Here is a 15,306-nt window from a genome sequence, read left to right on the forward strand (position 1 = left end):
ACGAGGAACTAGAGGCAATTAAAATTAGCCTGTGCATTGTTCAAGTTTCTTGTTGCATGTGCTAAGCACATCGAGAAGGTTCATTTTGCACACATTCCAGCTCTTCAACCCTTACATAGTATAGTAGTAAAAGAACACTGCAGAATAGTTTACCTGTTTTTTGACAAAATGGGTGCTAATTCACTTTCAATTTGATTTAATGTGCATTTTAATGTGAGTTTTGGTGAAGGGTTCCAGTGGATCAGAGCCTCGTCGATGATAATATATGCAGTGGAAGTAGATGATGGTGTTGATGAATAACGTTGCCTTCCGTAGGGTGTCTTATCAGTGTTATCCACTGAGCAGATCTTGTGTACAACCATTTTCTCTGAGGTTGAGGTACTTAGGTTACTCTTTCACCCTGCCCTGGTTGGAGATCACATGGCCAGTGAGTCGCCATTGTGATGATGGACTCTGCTGGATTGAGTTCAGCTTCAACTGCAGGACAGGAAAGTAAGGAAACTTAAAGCGAGTGAGGTAGTGAATGAGGGCTGTTTGTTTACATCACCTGTAACTTGTACTTCAGGCAGGATTTGAGAAATCCAATTTGATAAGAGAATCCTGTCATCAGCATGGAAAATGGGAAAGATTCCTGAAGCATTTTAAAATTGGTGAACTAAAAATCTTGTTAAATTATGGCAGCTCTTTGCTTCTATTAAAGGGAATAAGGAAATACAACATACTCTTCTTGTATTTGGTCCAAAATGCTTCAGTTTGATTTGTAATGGAAGCATTGGTTAATTAAGGCATGTTCAAAAGAAGGAAAACAAGCCTTCAGAAAAGTCTTCAACCTGAAATGTTAAATCTTTTTCTATAGATGCTGGCTAACCTATTGAATACTGCCATAAATATCTCTATCTGTGCTTCGGCTGAGTTCTTGCTCCTGCAGGCTGTGAGAGCTCAATACTTGAGCAGCAAATCATGGATGCTATCTTCTGGCATTTGAGTGTGGGTGTGTACATGTATGCACTTAGGAGGGGAGTGAGGTAATGATAGAAAACACATACTTTTGTTGATTTTGTTATGGCTGCAGTAGATGGGTCATGATTTCTGGACATGCGTTTCATAGCACCATGTGCAGATTACGTGACTGCAGGCTGATGCAGGAGGCGGGTATAATGTCATCACCGACATCATCCAGAAAAAGACACTTCCTTCTACAACCCCTAGGGGTGTAATTAATGATGATTCACTTTATTGTCATTATTCCAGTAAACCAGCGAATGAAATACAATCAGCATCGACCAGAAATTAAAAAAAATAGTGCTACAGTATATACATCACAATAAAACAGGTGCAATTAAAAACATCAACAACACTATTCTACAACAAACTGTTAAAAAGTACTGATTTTACAATGTGAGTGCAGTACCACTCAGTGCCGTGATTCGGTGTTCAATATAGTCGCAGCTTCGTTTGCCTAATGGGAGAAGAATGAATAGTCACTCATTTGGGTATATTGCATCTTTGATGTTTCTTCCCCTGCAGACATCATTCCCGATAGATGTTTTTGATGGTAGGCAATTGGATTCCAATAATCTGTTGGGCAGTTTTCACTACCTGCTGGATACCTTGCGATCTTGCGCAATACAATTCCTATTACCACAGCTAAATACGAGCACATTCTCAATTCTGCATCCACATCAGTCCAACAGTTTCCTTGGTCAGACGTGTATCTTCCTCACGCTCCTCAAAAAATAAAGATGCTGTGGTGGCTTTTTAAATAGAATTGAAGGGTTCGGGGACCAAGTGAGATCTTCAGAGATATTGACACCAAGGAATTTAAAGCTGGATAAACGTTCCACCACTACTCTATTGATGTAAATTGGGACGTGAGTGTGGCTTCTGACATACCTGAAGTTCACTATGATCTCTTTGGTCTTCTGAGTGTCAAGTTGTTAATGGCACACCACAAGACCAAGTGCTGAACCTCATCTCTATAGGCCGTTTCATTGTCCCCTTTAATCAGGCCTAGCACCATGGTGTCATTTGCGAACTTTATTATAAAATTTGTACTAATATACAAGAACACAGTTGGAGGTAAAGAGGGAATACAAAAGGGGGGTCAACACTCAACCCTGGGGCACACCAGTATTCAAGACAAGAATGGAAGAGAAAATATTACCCATCTTAACAGATTGAGGTCTGTTAGTTAGGAAGTCCAAAATCCAATTACAAAAGGATGGGCTGATACCATGCAGATTATCAACTTGGAGGGGACAACAGTGTTGGATGCCAAGCTATAGTTGTTGAAAAGCATTCCTATGTTTATTATTTCCCTTTCCAGCTGCTCTGTTTCCTGATTATAGTCCTTCTTCATCTTGGTTGCATAACTTATTATTTGCCCTCTAATGAATGCTTTCATTGCGTCCCATAGTATAAACTTATCTTCCACTGATTCCGTATTTACTTCAAAGTACATTTTTAATTGTTTTTCAATAAATTCTCTAAAATCCTGTCTTTTAAGTAGCATGGGGTTTAATCTCCATCTATACATTCTTGGAGGGATGTCCTCTAGCTCTATTGCCAATAACAGGGGTGAGTGGTCCGATAATAGTCTAGCTTTATATTCCGTTTTCCTAACTCTCCCTTGAATGTGGGCTGATAACAGGAATAGGTCTATCCTTGAGTATGTTTTATGTCTAGTCGAGTAGTGTGAGTATTCCTTTTCTTTTGGGTTTTGTTTCCTCCATATGTCCACAAGTTTCATTTCTTGCATTGATTTAATTATAAATTTGGTTACTTTGTTCTTCCTGTTAATTTTTTTCCCTGTTTTATCCATATTTGGATCCAAATTCAGATTGAAATCCCCTCCTATTAGTATGTTCCCTTGCGTATTAGCTACCTTCAAAAAGATATCTTGCATAAACTTTTGATCTTCTTCGTTAGGTGAATATATATTAAGTAGATTCCAAAGCTCTGAATATATCTGACATTTTATCATAACATATCTCCCTGCTGGATCTATTATTTCCTCTTCTATTTTAAATGGCACATTTTTGCTAATTAATATAGCCACTCCTCTTGCTTTTGAATTATACGATGCTGCTGTTACATGTCCTACCCAATCTCTCTTTAATTTCTTGTGCTCCAATTCAGTTAAGTGTGTTTCTTGGACAAATGCTATATCTATTTTTTCTTTTTTCAGTAAATTTAGTAGTTTCTTCCTTTTAATTTGGTTATGTATTCCATTAATATTTAGAGTCATATAGTTCAGCGTAGCCATTTTATATTTTGTTTATCTTCTCTTTCCGTTTTTCCATCATTACCTTTCCTCCTTTTCCATTTCTGTTTTCTTATTTTCAACTCTTTACCAGACAACATTCCTACAACATCCAACATTTTCCTTATTCTCCTATTTCTATCTTCTTTATCCCCAATCTCCCCTTCCCCTCCTGAGTTGCCCTTTATCCCTTGTCGGACAACCACATCTCCCCTCTCCATTTGGATTTGCGAATCCACTCGCAAGCGTCAACTGATTTTGCAGTGACCGCTCTTTTCCCCCACCCAGCCCCCCCCAGAAAAGATTTCGCTTTTTATATGTCACAAAGGTCACTCTTTTAATTCCCTCCTTATTCTCTCTATTCCATTACCTTCCCTTATTAATTCTTGTCTATACTCTCTATGTTTTCCTCTAATTACAGATACTTTCACATATGCCCATTGTCTCTATTCACTCTTATACCTCTTTACCCGCATACATATCAATCGTGGTCATTTTTACCCTCCTTACCCGTCTTCATCCCTCAGTCTATTTTTGTCTTTACCCACATACATATCAATCGTGATAATTTTTGCTCTCATTACCCGTCTTCATTCCTCAGTTTATTTTTGTAATTGTTCTGCAAATTTTCGTGCTTCTTCTGGATCCGAGAATAGTCTGTTTTGTTGTCCTGGAATAAATATTTTCAATACCGCAGGATGCTTCAGTGTAAATTTATATCCTTTCTTCCATAAAATCGCTTTTGCTGTATTGAACTCTTTTCTCTTCTTTAGGAGTTCAAAGCTTATATCTGGATAAATGAAGATTTTTTGCCCTTTATACTCCAGTGGTTTGTTGCCCTCTCTTACTTTTTCCATTGTCTTCTCTAGTACCTTTTCTCTTGTAGTATATCTTAGGAATTTTACTACAATAGATCTTGGTTTTTGTTGTGGTTGTGGTTTAGGGGCCAATGCTCTATGTGCCCTTTCTATTTCCATTTCTTGCTGTAGTTCTGGACATCCTAGGGCCTTAGGGATCCATTCTTTTATAAACTCCCTCATATTCTTGCCTTCTTCATCTTCCTTAAGGCCCACTATCTTTATGTTATTTCTTCTGTTATAATTTTCCATTATATCTATTTTTTGGGCTAGTAATTCTTGTGTCTCTTTAGTTTTTTTATTAGATTCCTCCAATTTCTTTTTTAAGTCTTCTACCTCCATTTCTGCTGCTACTGCCCGCTCTTCCATCTTGTCCATTTTTTTCCCCATTTCTGTTAAGGTCATATCCATTTTATTTATTTTCTTTTCTGTGTTGTTTATTCTTCTTCTTAAATCATTGAATTCCTGTGTTTGCCATTCTTTAAATGACTCCATGTATCCTCTAACAAGAGCAAGTATATCCTTTACCTTGCCTTTCCCTTTATCTATTTCACTGTATTCTTCCTCTTCTTCTTCCTCTAGGTTGGCCATCTGTTGTTTCTTTGCTGCCCTTTCCTCCTCTTCTTTCTTGTTTCCATTGTCTTCTGTGGTCTCTTCTTGCTGCAGGTGTTCTGCAGCTGTCGTTGCCGGCTGTGGAGATCGACTCCCCAGCTGGTCCCCCCTCCCGTCGGTGTGTTTTTTTTCATGCGCATCGCGCATGCGCGAGGAGTCGCGCATGCGCGAGGAGTTGCGCACTTTTACTCGGCTCTGTGAGCCATTGTTGTAGTTCTTTTTCTACCGACCTGAGGTAGTGGGGTCTTCTCTCCACAGCGGGCCTCTTCGGACAGGTAAGGCCTTCACCTTTTTCCTCCGTTGTCTTCTCTTCCTCTCTTCTTTCCGTTGATTTTGATTTTTCTCCTTTTGTCTCCATCTTCTTTCCACCTTTATACTCACTTTTCTTTAACTTGTATTTCTGTGCCTTTGTATTTTCTCTTGTTTTTCCCGACTTTTCTGGAGAGGGCTGGAGTTCACCGTCCGGCCACTACTCCATCACGTGACTCCTCCCGAAAAGCATTCCAATGAAAGACTTAGAGCTGTCCAAATGAGTCGAAGCAGAGTGAAGGACTTGAAATGGCATCCTCGGTTGAACTGTTAGTATGGTAGGCAAATTGATGAGAATCCATTGCGGCAGGCAAACAGAATTTCAGGTGAGATAAAATCAACCTCTCAAAACACTTTGCGATGATGAGGTGAGTGCAACTGGACAGTAGTAATTTAGACTCATAGCAGTAGAGTGCTTTGGCACAAGCACAGTTTTAAAACTCATTGGAACAACTGCCTGGGTGAGAAACAGTTGAAAATTTCTGTTTATTAAAATAAAAACCCAACCCCGGCCAACAGTTCTGCACACAGTCAGATAAGCCACCTGGACCAGCTGCCTTCTGTACATTCACCTGACTCAGGGTGGCCCAAACATCAATGATGGAGATTGAGAGAGAGATTTCATCAGGTAAAAGATCCACTTTAAAAGTGACCTCCTTATTCTCTCTGTCAAAGTGAGCATAAAAATAGTTAAGCTCCTCAGAGAATTTTAGGGAGGCACAACTTGATGGAGGCCCAGTGCTAGATGATTTATAATCTGTGATAATCTTTATGCCTTGTCACATGTACTGAGGGTCCGAGGACATAAAATGCTTTTTGATCTTTTTTTTAAATATATATATATATATATATATATGTTTAGCCTGAGAGATTCTGATCCTTAAGTTGGTCCCTGGCTAATCCATAAGTCTCCTGGTCTGCAGATCTGAAGGCTGAATTTGAGTCCCTGTCTTTGAGCAAATGCGAACCTCACTGTTCATCCACTGTTTTTCATTCGCAAATATTTTTGTTTTCTTCTGTGAGGTCACTCCATCCACACACTTGTTGATATACTCAAGGACCGAGTTGGTGTATACATTGGCCTGAGTCTACTGTGGCACGAGCGGCAAGCACGCTCCAGTCTGTATGTTGAAAATGTTGCTGAAGAACAGTTTCCCCCCCCCGACCCCCCCCGCCAGATCTTAATGGTCTTCGTTACGGGTTTTACCCATTTAATGACTGGGCTGTACTTGGGGATGGATCATAAACAATGAGAGATGGTCAGACTGACCCAAGTGAGAGAGGGTAGTGGTTCTGTACGCAGCAGCCATGCTTGTATAAACCTGATCCAAGGTTTTATTACCCCTCATATTACATGTCACTTTTTTTTTGGAAAATTTTATTTATCATTTATATCAATACAAAAAGGAATAATCCAGTAATATAGCAATTGTTATAAGTCATACACAATGATACAAAAATTAATTTTTCTCCCCAACCCCCCTCCTTCCCAAAAGAAAAGAAAGAAAAAGAACACCTACTTCTATCGATATTATTATCATATATTCCATTCATTGATTATTTTTTTAGATTCTAATTGAGAGGGCTGGGTAAGGTGGAGAAGGTGGATAGAATTTTATTCATAAAATCCACATATGGTTTCCAAATTTTATTACAATTTTCAACTCGATTTCTTAGACTATTTAATATTTTTTCTAAAGGTATACAATTTTGCCATCTGCCTAATAGCACATTTTCAGTTTTCCACGTTACCACTATACATTTCTTTTCAGTCCCTATTGCTAAACTTAAAAAATTTTTCTTGATATTTATCCAATTTCAGTTTCATATCTTTTTCATATAGGTTCCCAAATAAAAACATCCTTGGATCTTTTTGTATCTTTATCTTCACAATTTTTCCTCACAATGCACTCAAGTCGTTGCAAAAACCTTTCCACTTTTTCACAGGACCATACTGAAAGTAGAAAAATCCCTGTTTCCTTAATACATCACAAACACTTATCCGAATAATTAGAATTAAGTCTATTTATGAGGTATATAGTATAATTGATGAAGAAAATCATTTTGAATCATTTGATAGAGACAATGGGTGCTGGAGTAGGCCAATTGGCCCGTCGAGCCAGCACTGCCATTTATCAGATCATGGCTGATCTTTCTCTTTCAATAACCAATCCCAGCCTTATCCCCATAACCCTTAACTCCCCTGCCCAGAAGAGCCTTATCCAACAAATCTATCCAGTGAATCCACCCCCACTACCCTCTGTGGCAATGCATTCCACAGATCCACAACTCTCTGGGTAAAAAAAATTCTCCTAATTTCTGTCATAAATGGCCTTCCCTGTATTCTTAAACTATGCCCTCTAGTCCTAGTCTCTCCCATCATTGGGAACATGTACTCTGATTTCACCCTGTTAAGCCCTTTGATAATCCTAAATACCTCAATCATGTATGTCTCCCCTCATCCTTCTAAACTCCATCGCATATAATCCAAGTCTTTCTAACCTATCCATGTATGACTATCCTGCCATCCTGGGAACCATCTAGCATTAACTTGTAACACTCTCTTGACACAATTTTGACCATATTTCTTCTTGAATTTGTATAAATCTTTTTTCCTTGTAGTTTTGTGCAATTTTGTATACATATTAGTAATAAATTTCTTAACCATAAGTTTATCTGTTATTATACCTTCAAATTGACTTTGTTCTGGGAGTCTCACATCTGTTCCTAATTTCTTTTTTTAAGTATGATTTTAATTGGTGATATGCAAAATTTGTATGATTTTGTATATTATATTTATCTTTTAATTGCTCAAAAGTTAAAAAGATCCTAAAAAACAATCTTTTATCCTCTGTATACCTTTACTATACCAACTTTCAAATAAAGAATTATTCAAAGTGAAAGGAATAAGTTGATTTTGTTTTAACCACATTTTTAGTAATTGATAATTTTTAATTCCTCTCTCCATATGAATTTCATTCCATATTTTTAGTATATGTTTTAAAATTGGTACCTCCATATTTCCTTTAAATAGTTCACTATTCCATTTATATAAAACTTGTTCTGGGATGGTTTCTCCAATTTTATTCATTTCAATCTGAACCCAAGCTGTTCTTTCACTTACTTGATAACAGGAAGTCAAGAATCTCATTTGAGCTGCTTTATAATAATTTTAAAAATTCAGTAATCTCTGATCAAATTTCCACTTTGATTTTTCAAGATGAACTCTTGACATCTTATCTTTCCAAATGAATTCTCGTATAATTTTATTCAAACCCTGAAAAATAATTCTGGTATATGAATGGGTAATGATTGAAATAAATATTGTATTCTCTGAAAATTTTTCATCTTAATACAGTTCACCCACCCTATTAATGTTATTGGTAAATCTTTCCATCTTCTCAATTCTTCTTCTATCTTTTTCAATAGTGGTAAATAATTTAACTTAAACAAATTATTTATATTTCTATTAATTTTTATTCCTATATATTTAATTGCATAATTTTGCCACTTAAATTTTGTCAATGTTTTACATTGTGAATAATCCATAAACACCATAGGCATCACTTCACTTTTATCAACATTAACTTTATAACCCGATATTAATCCATATTCTTTTAATCTCATATTCATCTTATTTAACGATATTTCTAATCTTGTTAAATATACTATAACATGGTCTGCAAACAAACTGATTTTATGTTCTTTATTATCTATCTCAAATCCTTTTATTTCTTTATCAATTCTAATTATTTCTGCTAATGCAAAGAAAAATGGTGGCAATGGGCTAGAATTGTCTAAAAGACCTTCCTAACAAAAAAGGTTTCGATAATTGTCTATTCATAAATCATTTTTGCAATTTATAAAAGTATTTGGAATCCCAAAAGCATTAAGTGTTTTAAACAAAAAAATCACATTCCAAACTATCAAGTGCTTTCTCTGCATCAAATCCAACCACTACTATTGGAATCTTTCTATTTTGCGCTATATTTATCAAACTGAAAAAATTAACTATATTATCTGCTGCTCTTCTATTTTTAATAAAACGAGTTTGATCCATAATTATTAACAACTGCTGCAACCGTGTCTGCCTGTCCCGCATCAGACTTGTCAGCCACAAATGAGCCTGCAGCTGACGTGGACATTACCCCTCCATAAATCTTCGTCCGCGAAGCCAAGCCAAAGTCATTTTGGAAAAAATTCAACTCCAATTAGCTAATAATTTTGATACCATTTTGTAATCTGTATTCAATAATGATTCACGCTGATGTCTCTCTTCCCCCTCACCTGCCCGATTCGCGCTGCCATCTCTCTTCCTCCTAGCTCGCCCAATTAGTGCTGCTGTCTCTCTTCTCCCCTCACCTGCCTGATTTGCGCTGCCGTAAATATCTGTGTATAATGTGATGCCCCTACCTTGAGCTCAAATTTTGGAACAAAATTTTTCGCATTATACACGCATATTTCCAGTAGGTCTATATACACATTACATTTTGATGGAATCTTGGAAGCACAGCGCATAAGTTACAGTGATTAAAGTCTTCAGCCACAATAAATGCTCCATTTGGATGTAATCTCTGCAACTTGCTGATAGCAGGACTAAGATCTTTCATTGTTGCTTTAGCATTCGCATCAACAATGATGCACGTAGATAAAAAGGTCTACACTTAATGATTAGGTATTCCAGATCTGCAGAGCAATGAATGTCAGCAATGTTAGAGTTAGTGAAATATAGTTGATTTACATCATGCACAACCCACCTTCCCTTTTCCAGTTGCTGCTGCTATTCTGTCAGCCTTGAAAACCGTTCGACCTTCCAATTCCACCACATTATCTGGTATCCCATAATTGAGCCATGTCTCCATAAAAGCCATTACATTACTGTTTGTGAGCCTTTCCTGTGTGAGGACTCAGGTCTTCAACTCATCCAGTTTCTTCACCAGAGACCAGGCATTAACAAGGAAAGTACTTGGTAGTGCTGGCCTGAGTGGTTTTGGCCATAGCCTGGTGCGCAGCCCTCCCTGCTTTTCCCCATCGTTGCTTACCGTTTCATCGCTGATGCCAAACTCTTCTGGTCTGGGTGAGTAGAACACAAGTCTGCAGTGTCCGTTCCAGCTCCGGGGGGAATTTGATCAAATTTAAATGAGCTCTGTGAATGATCCAAATCTACATCACTGCAGCACTGATAAACCATTATGGCAAGCTGCAATAATGATTACGAAAAAATAACATCTGTTTTGTTTCCAGATTGAACAACAAGTTTCCTTAGCACATCTGAAGAATATCCAGGCTGCTTTTCAAGTAAGTTTAAATGCAGTTTGCTATCAGGTGAGAATAATCCTGTGGGGAGAGTGGCCTTAGCCCCATGACCTCCATGGACAAAAAACTCAGACATACTTGAGGCTGTATTTGAGATCTCAGTGAAGACAAAGAATGCAGTTTGAATGCTGCCCCTTTAAATAGGTCACTTTCAGGGAAAGGCAAAAAATTGCAGATGCCTGAAATGAGGAGAGAAAATGTTGGAGACACTCAGCAGGTCAGGCAGCATCTGTGGAGGGATAAACAGTGAATATTTCATGTTGGTGGCAGGACATAAGCATGTGTCCTCCACTTCATCTGGAGAATTGGACATATACTGGTCAGTCTCTCTACTGCCACCCTGAGGCTGAAATTTGTTGCTTCTTAACCATAGAGGGGCATTTGAAAATGGGTGACTTTCAAAGTTCCTGTTCATCTGTTCCACCAACCTTCTTGGGTGGCTATCTTTCTCAAATCTAGAGCATGGAGTCAGCATGGCTGTGGAGGAGATGCTGCTTCCTTCCCCTGTTTCTCTTGAAAGGCATCAGAAGATGTAAACAAAAAACCTGCAGATGTTGGCGGTGAGTGAAGTACACAAAGTGCTGGAGAAGCTCTGTAGGCCATGCAGCATACATGGGGAATAAAAAGACATCAATGTTCTGGTCCTGAGCCCTTCTTCAGAAGAAGAATGCGTGGAACTGTGTGGAGGTGGGGTGGGGAAAGGGGGGTAGGAGGAAGAGGAGCACAGGCTCGCAGGTGATGGGCAGGTGCAGGTGAGGGGGGATGAAGAGGATGAACACCTCTTCCCTCTCCACCATGTTGGGCCCCAAGCATTCCTTCCAAGTGAAGCAACACTTAATACTCAAATCTGTGGGAGTCATTTACTGCATCTGGTTCTCTCAATGTGGTCTCCTCTACTTCAGAGAGACTAGACGATTGCTATGTTGAATACCTTTGCGCTGTCTGTTGCACAAAGGTGTGTCTGTCCATGGCCTCATGTACTCATAAATTAGAGCAATACTTTGTATTCCATCTTGACAGTCTCCAACCAGACAGTATCCAAATCAACTTTTCAAATTTCTGTTTACCCCCTTCCCTGCTCTCTCTTTCCCTCACCCCTCTATGTTTCTTCCTCGAACTCCCAACCCCCTTCCCTTCTTTTCTCCTATCTGAGATCATCTTTCTCAGCTGTCGCCAATCACCTCTCAGCTTTTTCTTCTTCCCCCTCCCACATAGAACATTGAACATTACAGCACAGTATGCCCATTGACCCACAACGTTGTGCCAACCCATATAAACCCACTCAACAATCCAAACATTCCCATAACTTTCTATTTTTCTTGCATCCATGTGCCTGTCCAAGAGCCTTTTAAATGCCCCTATTGTAATAGCCTCCACCACCATCCCTGACATGCATTCTTGGCACCCAGTATTTTCTGTGTAAAAGAAATTTACCCATGACATTTTTAAATTTCGAGGATCGTCCTATACAATGAAACTTACGGTAGATGTTACTGTCATCCTTTTTGACAACCATGGTTCCCTTGTCATCGATGGATCCCTTATCCTATCATATTTTCCCGTCTCAATGGGATAAACCTATCCAGAATCCCACGCAAGTGGTCCCTAAACCCTCCATATTACTTCTGTGCTTTTCCCTGAGCATATTTGTTCCCAATTTACTCTCCTTAGTTCCTGCCTAATCCCATTGTAATGAGCCCTCCCTCAATTAAACACTTTACTATTTTGTCTACTCGTATCCTTGTCCATAACTTTGCTAAAAGTCAGGGAGTTGTGGTCATTGTCACTGAACTGAAATGCTCCCACAGTTAGAGGACTGTCACCTGACCAGGTACATTACCCAGTACTAGATCCAGCATGGCCTCTCCTCTTGTCGGCTTGTTCACATATTATCAGGAATCCTTTTTCAACATCCCTGACAAATTATGCGCCATCTATCCCTCTTGCAGTAAGGAGGTCCCAGTCAATATTAGGGAAGTTGAAGTCTCCCATATCAAAAAGACTCTTATTTTTTGCACCATTGCGACTTCTCTGCCCTTCAATGCCCTTGGGGCTTATAGACGACTCCTAATAGAATGATTGCTCCCTTCCTACTTCTGATTTCCACCCATACTGACACAGTGGAAAATCCCTCCACAATGTCCTCCCTTTCTACAGCGGAGATACTATCCCTGAATTGTAATGCTGTTACCTGTTACTATTTTTATAAACCGCTTATCACCTGCTAGCCTGTGTTCCTCCATCTTCACCGCCCCCCCCACCTTCTTGTTTGGGCATCAAGGGACTTTTGGCACACCTGAAGAAGGGCTCAGGCTCAGAAGGTCAAATGCCCTTTGCTTCCCCTGAATGCTGCATGACCTGCTGAGTTTCTCCAGCACTTCTGAGCGGGGCACCAGACCATTTTCTGCAATTCGCACAACATTTTTCAGCAGTTTGAAGATAACTATGGTGTTGGTGGTGCAGTAACCTTAGCATGAACCATCAGCAGAGATTAAAAAAAATAAGTTAGATGTGAGCATCTGCAGCTGAATCAACTCTCTTGTAAATGAGGTCTTGATCCGCGAAAACTAAATCCCACTTTGCTTCTGTTCTTTAGGAATCTGAAAGTAAGGGCAGAACATCATTGGATGTAGATGCTTTCAGGATAATAATGAAGAGTGTAGGTAATCATGGCATAGTAAGTATCAGAAGTTGGGATTGAATTCAATTCTATGCTTTCCTTAACCATGTTTCACTTTAAACGGGGAATTACATATTCTCTTGAAATTAACTGTAACAACCGAAGAGGCATGTTAATAATAAAGGAATTCTTGAAGTAAAGTAAAATTAAAGCTTGTTAATTTTCTTGTCAGCTAATTGTCTTACTCTACTTTGGTGTATAGTATCCAAAGGCTGTTCTGTGCCTCGAATGGAAATTGAAGAATAAGCAAGCACTTCATAAGACCTTGCTGAAGTAAAATCAGAGTGTAATGTCACCATATGGTCAAAATTTCATGTGTGGATTAGAATGATTCCAAATCACACCACATATTTTTTTTCCTCCTGGTATGAATTCATTAGTATAATTTATGGTAATGTTTTGATGCAGGACAGGAACACATTAATACACAGAAAATTGTAATTGGGGTGAAATTTAAATTGGATAAGAAGGTGACAAATTTGGAAGGTGAGAATTCTTGCAGCATCTAAAAAGATTCAAAAGATATTTCAACCAATTGACAACCTTTTCCAAAATAAAATGGATTAAAAATGGCAGGTGTAGGTTGAGTGGAAGGAAACTTTGGGTTACATGAAAAAAATCAGCAGGTAGTGCCTATAACTTGTCATCCTGGACTCCTGCTTGGAAGTTTGGAGACGTTGGTGGCATGAATGTCAACCGTTCCATGCTATTGTAGCATACATCAAGATTCGAGATTATTTTATTGCCATGTAATAAAGCAGAAAGTGTGATATTACACAATTTCCTTTAGTCTACCATGAGGGAGACAAAGATTCACTATCAACTGAAATTGCCTGTTGCATTGTACAGTCAGAGAAAGAGAAGCAAAAGAGAATCACCGAGTGTCCATGGATTTACCACTAGCAATCCCACAGCCTCTGCAGCCTTAAATCCAAACCTCTGATATAATCAGGAAGCCTCCAGCACCTTCTCGCATCTCACTTCTGATATTTGGTACCCCTTCAGCTAGTCTCGAGCCAGTGTCCAGCAGACCGTGCCTGGTACGAGCCCCTTGACCATTGTAGCCTGCATCCTGCATTGGTTCCTCACCTTGAGCCTGTCTGTTCTTCAGCCTCAGAGCCCCTCGCTGGTCTGCCGCCATGGTCACTGTTCCAGAGGGTCATCTCCTCTGCTTCTCCTTCTCAAATGAGGGGTAGTCTCCCCATTTTCTGCTGCTCTGCGCCAATCGTTTGCTTTCCCAGAATCTGCAATCCTACATGCCACTGCCGATCGTACACACTGCCACCTTGGGCCCAGACCCTGCAGCTGTGGGATTTTAAAATAAACCACCATCATCTCTTTGAACAGGCAGATTAAAGCCTGTACAGAGCTGTTGGCAGTTAGATTCCATGGGGGAGAATGTTACACCAGCTCTGGCAGTGCAGCCATTTATTTTAAGTTAAGGCAGTTTTGCCCACTGTGGGACACCTTTTGGGCAAGGAGGAATGGAAAGTATGAAATAATTAGGGTGTTTGCAACATATCAGCTAACATTAGAATTGGGGAATACACAAATGAGCAGGTCACTCAGCATTTATGGGAAGTAAAGGGTATCCAATGTTTCTGGCCTTGTTCATTCATTAAGTGTAAGCAAAAACAGGCAGGCACTTGAATAAAGAGGAGGGGGAGGAGGGAAGAAGGGGCAGGAGGAGGAGCACAGTTGAAGACACGAGGTCTTGGGTAGATACAGGCGAGAGGTAGAAGAGAAAATTGCTGAAAAGTGATAGGGTGTAGCGGCAGCTACTCTGTTACTGAATGATCTCACAACCAGACCGGTTGAATTCAGTGAGCAAAAACTCCTTTATTGAGGTCTGCCTGGCTGGTCTTATGCTCCCAGTTAGAGAACTGTGCCAGGGGCCCTGATGCCGCTGGGGTGTCACGTGGGCCGCAGAGTGCAGGTTTCTGAGCCTGGTGCAGAGTGTAAGGTAAAACATCATGAGATGGGAATGTGTAAGGAGTTACCCTGTACAGGGCTGTAACAAGAAGGGGAGGTGTCCTTGTACTCCTGTTAGGTAAAACATCATGAGATGGGAATGTACAGGGCTGTAACAAGATGTGAATGCATCCTTGTACTTACAAGATAAGAGAGACATTGATGGATTGAGAGGCAGGAAGCTAGCAGGGAAAGGATAGCAACAGTTTTAGTCATTGGACAAGTAATGATATGATGATGTTCTAAGCACATATCCAAGGGTATAAAAAAATCACCATTTTGCTGATAACGGCAGAATG

The 15,306-nt window shown here is 39.5% G+C and overlaps 1 protein-coding gene across 1 annotated transcript in view; it reads left to right on the forward strand.

Annotated features, from left to right (window-relative positions):
• wdr95 (WD40 repeat domain 95) overlaps positions 1–15,306 on the forward strand; it is a 158,042-nt gene that overhangs the window by 35,029 nt on the left and 107,707 nt on the right. The window contains exons 3-4 of the mRNA XM_069891576.1: positions 10,285–10,338; positions 12,953–13,033. Coding sequence (XP_069747677.1) covers positions 10,285–10,338; positions 12,953–13,033 — 135 coding nt within the window. The remainder of the gene's footprint in view (positions 1–10,284; positions 10,339–12,952; positions 13,034–15,306) is intronic.

Source organism: Narcine bancroftii, chromosome 7 (assembly GCF_036971445.1).
Source record: "Narcine bancroftii isolate sNarBan1 chromosome 7, sNarBan1.hap1, whole genome shotgun sequence".
NCBI classification, from domain to species: Eukaryota; Metazoa; Chordata; class Chondrichthyes; order Torpediniformes; family Narcinidae; genus Narcine; species Narcine bancroftii.